General features: G+C 61.3%; 1 protein-coding gene across 1 annotated transcript; it reads right to left on the bottom strand.

Moving 5' to 3' along the window:
- Positions 1–647: 647 nt before the first annotated feature.
- Positions 648–2,936, bottom strand: LOC126372038 (uncharacterized). Its single transcript, XM_050017540.1, has one exon. It carries the CDS (start codon positions 2,934–2,936, stop codon positions 648–650), a length of 2,289 nt encoding a protein of 762 aa, XP_049873497.1.
- Positions 2,937–10,272: the final 7,336 nt, after the last annotated feature.

Genomic DNA, 10,272 nt, shown 5'->3' with positions numbered 1-10,272 from the left:
ATCACTAGATGAGGTGGAGACCTCGAACGTAACGTAGCGGTGGTCCGAGAGTGTCTCCACATCATCCAGAACCCGCCAGTTCGACACGCGCGATGCTAGTGCAGGGCTAGCGAATGTTAAATCCACTATGGACCCGCTCTGCCGTCGCACCCACGTGTCGGTTGAGCCGCGATTGAGCAGCGCAAGACCGCACAATGCCGCCCACTCCTCGACCGCCTCGCCGCAGTCGTCGGTCTCCGGGGATCCCCAAGTTGTATTGTGGGCATTAAAATCGCCAAGCACAATGATGTTGCGCTGAGTCGTTCGCCTGACAGCAATTCCCAGACGATCCAGGAACAACTGGTACTCAGCCAACGGAACATTGGGCGAGAAGTAGACCCCGAAGACCAGATTGTCACCCCATAAGGCGGAAACAAACCCAGGTTCTCTGTCCCGGACGGAAAGGGGCATGGAGCCCGGACCGGTCGCCACAATGATCACCACGGAGCTCCGCGTGTCGCCAACCCAGTTGGGCTGGGGAGACACGTAGTATGGCTCCGTGATGACCAGGACGTCGTTGGACCCCTGCAACATGGTTTGCATGACCAAGTCCTGCGCACCAGTGCAGTGGTTCACGTTAGCAAGTAGATAGCGGTGTCCTGCCATTGCTAACCGGTCATCATCGCCTCCTGAGGCGGCGCCCTTGGTGTTTGGCTAGAGACTGGGGTCCTGGCAGTCCCTTTCTTGCCCTTCTTTGGTCGTGCGCACTTCCGACCCCCGGTTGCATGGTTTGCAGGTTTCCCTGCAGCCTTGCAAACGGGGCAGTGGAGGTCGCCGGTACACGATGACGACGTGTGTCCCTCCTGTCCGCAGCGGAAGCAGTTCCGACTGCGATCCACCTGCGACTGACACTGGAGCCCAGTATGCCCAATTTCGAAACACCTAAAGCATTTCATTGGCCTAGGCCCCAGTGTCCGCACCCGGGTCGCACTCCAGCCGACTAGGAGTCTCCCTTTCTCCACTAGCGACTTGGCCGCTTCGACAGGGCACTCGACGAGCGCACTGCCCACTCCAAATATCCCAACACGTATGGGACCGACTTTAATATGCTCAGCGGAGCATTTCCCAGCTTCGACGATCGCCGCTGTGATACTCTCCGCTGTAGCAGAGTCGTCCAGCCCAGAGACCACAACATCCGTGCATCTTACGGGGCGCGCCACCCTCACAGTATCAGGCAGGACTTCCTTCAGCTTTGCCGCCAGGAGCTCAGCCTTTTCCCCACTCTCCTTTCCGGGGATCTCAAGGACCCGAGCCCCTGTGGCAGCCATCCGGAAGCGGAGCCCATCGATGCCCAATTGCTTCAGGTCAACTCCCAGTCTAGCCTTTGTTAGCACCTGAGCATAGGTTAGGCCGCCGTCGGTCGCCTCTGGCCGCAGGGTTAAAGTAACCGCAGCTGACCTAGGTGGACGCAACAAAGCCTTCTCTTTCCGCTTGCCCCCCGACGTTGTCGGCTTAACCTTTCCGAGCGGCCTTGTAGTACCTACATGGCTCGCCGGAGGTTGGCTGGACGTGGTTTGGGCTGCGGAAGTGGCATTGGCTTTGCGTGCCTTCTTCCCTTTCTTCCCCTTCTTCACCACCTCGCTCCACGTCTCCACAGTTGGCTGCGACCCCTGTGAAGGGGTCGCTATGCCGCGTGTGGGCGTAGGGGTGGGAGGAACCACTGCTGGTGCAGCCTTTTTGGCTGCTTTGGCAGTTGGGGCTTTAGCTGCCTTTGGAGCTTGGGCTTTGGCTCCGCTAGCCTGCGGAGCAGGTCTCTTTAGATCCGCCTGTAGGGGCGGTCGGAATGCCGACGGTGGGAGCAGGCGGTTTTCCAGCCTGGCCAGCTTGATATCGATTATGCGCTCGATATCGCTTATCATAGCTGACCGCTGATCCGCCAGGCTCCTTTCCTCCGACTGTGACTCGGGCGCTTTGGCGCGGGTTCGCTCCACGGAGAGATGTCCAAGGTCCTCGCGGAGCTTGACCATCTCCTCGCTGAGACTCTCCACCCTCTTTCTTAATTCTACGTTCTCGGAACGTAGGACCCGCACCTCTTCATCACAGGTTCTCTCCGCCATAGCTGCCACAGCTTGCTCGATCTGTGTGGCAGCCTTTTTAAGGGCGTTAACGAAAGTGCCCTTAAGGTTTTTCGACTTGCGAGCGACGTCTAAGATAACCTTGACGCCGCTTTCCACCCGTTTCTCGAGACAGTCCGCAGGGACTGCCGCGAGTTCTCTGGTCGACTCGAGAACCTCCGTTTCGTCCTGTACTTCGAGCTCCGCTCGCTGGGCACTTACCAGGGCTTCTTTTGCCTTGGCGAGGCCGACATAATGCCCAGTAGTAGGCGGTCTGCCTCTGCCTCGCTTGGCAGTCCTCTTCGGTGTGGGTGCAAAGACGGTGGAACCATCTCCCGACTCGCCACTGCTGTTTGCATCCGGGGCACTTCTTTTCTTTCTCCGTCTTCCGTCTGTGACAGAGCCTCCATCAGAGAAGGAGATGGCAGTGTCCATTCCGGAGCAGTCGGACTCTGCTTCCGAGGTGAGCATCACCACCCCCTCTACTTGCCTATTCAGGTCTTCTCCCATTCTCTGTAGGCTTCCTCCAGCCCTGTACGGTCTGGGGGGTGCCTGAGCCTTCGACCCCTGGTTCTTGCCGCTAAGAACCAGTGGTTTCGGGTCATCAGTCGACCCACCCTTCCCTTTACCCCTGCGGGGCCTATCGGCTGCAATCGAGCTGCCGTCACTATCTACACTGGAGAGGAGGGCCGCTTCCGGATCGGTGGAATCCGTAGGCAGTGCCATCCTTTCCCCAAGTCGCACGCAATCACTTCCGTATTCATCGCCAAGGTCGTTAGAAATATCAGTCCGTAAAGTTTTATATTTTAAATCTACCAGCTCCACAACAGGTTTTTTAGACATATTAAATTAATCCCACGAGAGTGAGGGAAATATTCAGTCCACCCGGGCAGTGCCCTCTGTACCCGGGTAACCCTAATCCGCCTGGGGGGTCGGGCGGTGCCCCAGCGATGGCCGCTCGCTGCCGGAGGTATCCCCTCCGCCACCTGTAACAGGCGCCTCACGCCGCGCAAGACCCGAAGGTGCCCCAACGTGAGACTTTGGAGATTTTTTAGTGAGGTTTACTCCTCTCGGGGCCGGCCGGTTAAGGCAAGCCCCCCTGGCCCTGAGACATGCCGCGAGACATGACCACCGCAAGTCAGGGTAACAGGTTCGCCCGACTGTGGCCGAAGCCTGTCCGCCAGCCGTACATTGACGACCGACGAACCAGCCGCGCGAAGGCGGAATTCGCCTCCTCCCTGCGGATTTTTTATAGAGGTTATCTCCTCGCGGCCCCCTCCACTCAGTGTGAAGGCGGCCCCCGTTCCTGCGACCCCACCAAGTGCAGGCTTACGGGTTGCCCGACGGTGGCCGAAGCCGTTGCCCGCCCAGAGTTATCTGAGCGGACCCGCCGCGCGTTGGGTTCTTCTTAGCTTCACTGTGGAAGTGATATGGAGTAAGCGGCATTTCCAATCACTTCCACAGCTACTGAGCCCCCCCGCCACGACAAGGCGAGAACCCATTGGGGGGGAACCTAACCTAACCTAACCTAACCTAACCTAACCTAACCTAACCTAACCTAACCTAACCTAACCTAACCTAACCTAACCTAACCTAACCTTTTTTTTTTTTTTTTTTTTTTTTTTTTTTTTTTTTTTTTTTTTTTTAACGTTGGGAAATGCATTTACGCATACCCGCCGCCATGGGGATGGCGACGGGTTATGTGGGACTCCAGGATCTCAAGTATCCCGCCTACCCACTAAAACCCAACGGTGTTCGTCTTGCCGCCTGAGTGGGAGCCACGGGAACGCGCCCGCATACTTCCGCAACTCCCAGGCGGTGTCCATACGGACCCGGCTCGGTGAGCACTTCAGTGCTCGAAATCGTCAGTGGCGCGCGGAACACACGCGCGCCTACCAACACGGGGACTTTGTGCCAGGTGACGGACGCCCCCCGCATCCGTCACCAGCATCCCCACCTACGGGATACGCCGATCATGCGCCAACCTTCTCCGTCCCACCCGAGTCCGACGGATCGGGTCGGACGCAGGATCGGCCTCCCGCGACCTCTCGGCGGCCTCTTTCTGCGCCACCACGTCCTCGCAGAAAGAGTGTACCGCTCTCCAGGCCCTCTCGCTACCGACCATGGCCGAGACCACGGCAGGCAGGGACAGGTCCTGGCCGACCACGCACCTAAGTCGCGCCCGCGACTCAGCCCATTCTGGGCATGCGGCGAGAGTGTGGTCCGCCGTATCATCGGCGGCGCCGCAATGGTGGCAATCTGAGGTCGGCTCTCTTCCGGCGACCCTGCACAGATACCTGCCAAAGCAACCATGCCCGGACAGGACCTGCGTCAGGCGGAAAGAGAGCGCCCCGAACCGTCTTTCGACCCATTCATCTAGAACGGGTCGGATCGCCTCGACCGTTCTGTGGCCGGCACTCGGCGCCTCCAGGGCTCGCGACCATCTCAGAAGGGTATCTCGACGAGCGTTAAGTCTCAGACTCGAGATCTCCTCCGGAGATGGCGCTCCGCCATCGGCACGCGCTCGAGCCGCGTGTCTGTAGACACTGGCCAGAACATTGGCGTCCAGCTCCCATGGGGGGGTACCGGCCAAGGCGCAGGCGGCCTCGAACGAGATGGTACGGTACCCCCTCACCACCCTCGTGGCCATGGCCCTTTGAGGTCTCCTCAACAGGGCTCTGTTATGGGCGCTTAAGGCGTCCACCCAGATTGGGGCTCCGTACAGTGCCATCGATCTGACAACCCCACAGTACAGACGACGGCAGCCCACCTTCGGCCCTCCGATGTTCGGAAGTAGCCGACTGAGTGCGCCAGCAGCGGCGATTAATCTGGGCGCTAGGCCGGAGAAATGCGCACGGAAGTTCCATCGGCTGTCTAGGACGAGGCCTAGGTACCGCATCGTCGATTTGACGCCGATGGAAACTCCCCCCACCACGATGTGCGCACCGGCCGGCGGAGCCGCACGGGGTCCGTGGAAGAAGATGGCTTCTGACTTAGTCAGAGCCACCTCCAACCCCAGGCGCCGGATCTTGCTCACCACATGAGCCACACCCGCCGTGGCGAGAATGGAGGCCTCCCGGTATGTGCTGCTTCGAGCCGTCACGAGGGTATCGTCGGCGTAACAAGTTACGTCGACCCCTCGGAGATTCGCTCCACGCAGCACCCAGTCGTAGCCAATGTTCCACAGGAGCGGGCCGAGGACCGAACCCTGTGGAACACCGCACGACACTGACCATTCTCGCCATCCCTCAGACGCCGGGAAGCTCACGGCCCTCACGGAGAGGTATGCCGCTAGCAACCGGCGGAGGTACGGGGGCACCATGTGGTACCTGAGTGCTTCCCTGATGCAGCTCCAGGGCAGGGTGTTGAAGGCGTTGGCGATGTCCAGAGACACCGCCAAGACGACCTCCCCCTGAGCTACAGCGGCGTCCGCTAGGGCCCTCACCCGCGCAATTGCGTCGATGGTGGATCTGCCCCTGCGGAAACCGAACTGGCATGCACTCAGGTCCGGACCGGCATCCTCCAGATGCTCGATCAGGCGAGCAGCGATTACTCGCTCCAGCAACTTGCTGGACTCGTCCAGCAGGACAATCGGCCTGTAGGCAGACGGGGAGTCAGCAGGTCGGCCCTCCTTACGAATAAGGACGAGCTTCCCAGTCCTCCACCGTCGAGGGAAGTGACCTCTCACTAAACACCCCGTGAAGAGGTCCCTCAACCTCAGCCCCAGACCGCCATCCACCCGTAGAGCGAGGACCCAGACACGCCCTGGTATGCCATCAAGGCCCGGGGCAGTGTTTTTGGCCTGCAGTCTCCTGACTGCGATCTCCAATTCGGCCTCGCTTACGGGCGGAACCTCCTCGTCCGCGGCATCCGCCATGCCATTCTGCAAGGCCATCGCTGGAGGCGTGTGCTCAGCCCTGTCGGGAAACAGGGCCGACACGACGCGGCTCACGAGCTGTGGTTGGAGACTCTGAGTCAGTGGGGGAGCCCAGGGGCGAAGCTTACGCCTCACCATCCTGTACGGCCTACCCCACGGATCGACATCAAGAGACTCCAACATCTCCCGTTCCGCCGCATCTTTGGCCTCAGCAATGGCTATTTGCAGGGCCCTCTTGGCCTCTCTATAGGAGGATTCGGCTCGCGCCAAGAGCTCCTCATCCCTGATGCGCCGCCTTCGACTCCTTGTGTACCGGCGTCTCGCCTCGACGCAGGCTTGCCTGAGCCGCGTGAGTTCCGCGGACCACCAGTACACAGCTCGTCGTGAGGGAAGCGCTCTAACGCGGGGCATGCAGGCGTCGCACACCCTCGCCATCGCCTGCTGGATAGCCTCGGTCTCCCGTTCGACCTCTGGCTCGCCGTCGGGCTGCAGCCAAGCCTCGACTATCACCGCCTCCTCCAGGGCCTCGTAGTCGAGGCGCTTTAGCGCCCATTTAGGACCGTTCTCCACCGGAACTGGGATCGGGCTCCTCGGGGTACCAGGGAACGCGGAAACACTGAAACGGATATACAGGTGATCCGACAGCGTCTCCACGTCCTCCTGCACTTCCCAGCTCTGAACACAGCGCGCCAGGGCGGCGTCCGCGAACGTTACGTCCACGATAGAGCCGCCCTGTTGCCGCACGCACGTGTTCACCGATCCATGGTTGAGAACGGTCAATCCAGCGGTCAAGGCCCACTCCTCGACCGCCTCTCCTCGGACGTCAGTCGCCGGACATCCCCAGACCGTCGACTTGGCGTTGAGATCGCCGGCAACAATCACACGGGCAGTGCGCCTCCGCCCCACAAGCACACCGACTTCAAGCAGGAACTGCTCAAAGTCGGACAGGCTGCGGTTTGGCGAGAAGTACACACTGACCAGTGTGATGTCCCCCAAGACAGCAGCGACATAACCCCCACCTCGCACTACGTGCTCGAGTGGAGGCAATCCCGCCCCCGTCCGCGAAATCAACGCCGCCACGCCAGTCAGATCGCTCACCCAGTTGTCCCGGGGCGGAACCGAGTACGGCTCCGAGACCGCCACCACATCGATCAACCACTCTGCCATGCTCTGGAGCAACAGGTCCTGGGCCCTGGCAGAGTGATTGATGTTGGCCTGGAGAACACTAAGAGCCATCGTTAGTTAGTGCTCATGGGCTCGCCAACTGGTCCCGCGGCTTGCGGGCGGGAAGGTCGCGAGGGGGCCTGGGGGCCATTGCGACTCTTCCTCTTGCTCTTTGATTGGGCGGTACATAGTGAACCGCCCAATCGGTGTTCCGCCGGTCTTCGCGCCGCTTCGCACACTGTGCAGTGCGGGGCAGCGGAACACTGAGCAGACTGGTGGCCGGTTTGACCGCACCTAAAGCACTGAGTGCTCCGGTCCACCTCGGACTTGCACAAGGCGTGCGTGTGCCCAGTATCGAGGCACCGGAAGCACCGCAGCGGGCGCGGCTCCAGCACCTTGACCTGGGCAGAGGTCCAACCCACAAGGAGGCGACCTTGAGCCACCTTTTTGGCAGCAGCAATTGGGCAGCTCAACAAGAGCGAGCCCATGCCGCCTGCACCCTCGCGTATGGCACCCGCCTTGATGCCATCGGCCGCGCAGCCACCGACTTTGGCTACCGCCTCCACCACTTCCTGAGCGGTGACGGAGTCGTCCAGCCCCACGACGCGCATCTGAGCGCACTTTGTGGGTCTGGAGACCTTGACGACGTCTCCGCTCATCGACTCCCTTAACTTGGCAGCCAAGGAGTCGGCCTTCTCGGCGCTAGAGGCGCCCGCAACCTCCAGCACTCGCGCGCCGGTTGCCGCCTTGCGGACCTTGAGGCCAGAGATGCCGAGGCTCTGTAAGTCCACTTTGGACTTGGCCTCCCTCAAGATGTCCGCGTAGCTTGCTCCGCTCTCCACCGCCGCTGGCTGCAGCTGCACTACCACCGCAGATGTGCGCGGTGGGCGCAGCTTGGGAGCCTTAGGGCGTTGTGGCGGTTGAGCCGGAGCCGCCTTCTTCTTCCGGCCTCGGCCGACAACGGTCCAACCGTCACCAGCGGGCCCTGAAGGTAGGGGTTGGGCCTCACTCTGGCCACCATTCCCTCCCCTCTTCCTCTTCCTGCCACCCCTCTTCCTCTTCCGAGGCGCAGGGTTCAAGCCGCTGGCAGCCGCTGCCGGAGCAGCGCGTGCAGTGCCAGTCGTCTTGGGTGCAGGGGCAACCAACTTGTTCGTCGCGGTTGCGACGGAAGTCCTCGCTGCGGCAGCGGACGCCTTCGCTGCAGCAGCGTATGTGGACGCGTTCTTTCGGTCCGCTGCCAGCGGTGGGCGCATCACTCTCGGGGGCAGGAGTCTGTCCTCCAGACCTGCCAGTCTCGCATTGATCATGAAGCCAACTTGGCTTATGATCCGCGCGGCAAGGTCTTCACCCGGATCGGACGCGACTCGACTGCCCTCGGGCGGCGGCGGGACCGATGTTTTCGCCGGCTTGGTGCGTACCACTCTCGGAGCCGGCTCCGAGCGCAAGCTCTCTGCCGGCTGCTCGGGAGGCGCGCTCGCCAAGAGTGGCGCAGGCGCTGGCTGTGCCATGTCTTGGGATGCGGACAAAGAGGCCTTCATTTGCCGCATCTCCTGCCGAAGGACGTCAATTTCCTTCTGCTGCTCTTCTAATGTTCTCTGCAGACGGGCGTTCTGAGCCTGCAGGTTTCGCGTCTCGTCGCTCGACGTCGTGTCGCGCAGGACGTCCAAGACACTCACAATGAGTTTCGAGGACTCCTTCAAGGCGCGAACAAACGTGCCTTTCAGCCGACCCGACTTGCAGGCCACGTTTTCGACGATCGCGGCCGCGTCTTTCGCCTTTTGGCACAGCTCGGCAACAGTCTCAGGGACGTCGTCCGAGCCGAGGTCTCTCCTCGGTGATTCGGACTCAGTCTCCAGAGATGTGCCGGAGCTTCGGAGGCGGAAAACCTTCTTGGCCGATTCGGCCACCTCTTTTTCGGCCTGAAGCATGAGCTCCTCCCGCATGGCGCGGTTCAGCTCAGCCTTGGCCTTGGCGAGGCCAACATACTCGCCCGTGGTGGGAGGGCGACCTCTACCTCGCTTGGCCCGCGCCCTTATGACAGGCGAGCCGAGCGTCGTTACCGACGCCCGGTCCTCGTCGTCAGAGGACGGTTCCGAGAGCGAAACTGGTTTGCGCTTGCGCCACAGTTTGCCCTCTGGGAGGGAGGTCACGCTCTCCATAGAGCACACAGTCCTTAAACTGCACGCTTCGTCCGAAGACGAAGCGGGGAAAGGACTAGTCCTAGGCCGCTCCGGCTGGGCACTTGGCCCAGGGGCAGCACCATCAGCACCAGGTGCTGGAGTCAAATCAGGGGTTGGGATGCGCTCCAACACCACCCGCGCTTCGGGAAGCGCAGATGGTGTTGACGCGCGGGAGTCATGTCCGGGTTGGGCGGTAAACGCCGGGTAGAAGTCTACCACGTCAGTCACTGGTTTACGGAGGCTCTGCGAGCCTACGGAGCGATCGCAGCCCCCCCCACATACGAATGGGGGCCTTATACTGGATTCACCGGTTTCCCGGCTGCCAGCGTGGGTAGTTTCATTCTGAATCGCTTTCTTCATGGTTGCTGTACCTCAGCAGGCGGTCTCTTTTATTAACCAGGGTGAGCTCCCTGGGGTGCCCTCACGGCCTGGAACGCCAGACCATACAGCCCCTCGCCGGGCACCACAAACTTAGGCTTTCGGTGATTTTTTCAGAGGTTGTCTTCCTCGCGGCCCCCTCCGCTCAGTGCGGAGGCGGCCCCCGCTCCAGACAGCGTTGCGTCTGGGCTACGGGTCGGACCGACGGTGGCCGAAGCCATTGCCCGGCATTGCTGCCGGACCCGCCGCCCCTGCCAACGGTGGGGCCGAAGCCCCTGTCATCTGGCCGAAGCCAGAGACGCCGTCGGATGGTCACCCTCCTGTGTCCACTCTGCGCACCACCTCGTCCCTGCAGAGGGCCACGAGCGAGAGTGACTCCACCACGCTGTTTTGGTCCGCGCCGGCCGAAGCCGGTACCCCCCCCATATCTGGGGGGGCGTTCCCCTATCCGCCACCTGGGGACGCGCCCGATGGGAGATCAGCAACTCCACACGGGAACCTAACCTAACCTAACCTTTTTTTTTTTTTTTTTTTAGCGTTGGGAAATGCTTTACGCATACCACGCCGCCCGGGGGGGCGA

The sequence above is a fragment of the Pectinophora gossypiella genome, chromosome 13 (assembly GCF_024362695.1).
Source record: "Pectinophora gossypiella chromosome 13, ilPecGoss1.1, whole genome shotgun sequence".
NCBI classification, from domain to species: domain Eukaryota; kingdom Metazoa; phylum Arthropoda; class Insecta; order Lepidoptera; family Gelechiidae; genus Pectinophora; species Pectinophora gossypiella.
Note: the sequence above shows the minus strand (reverse complement) of the source record. Positions and strands in the feature narration are given on the sequence as shown.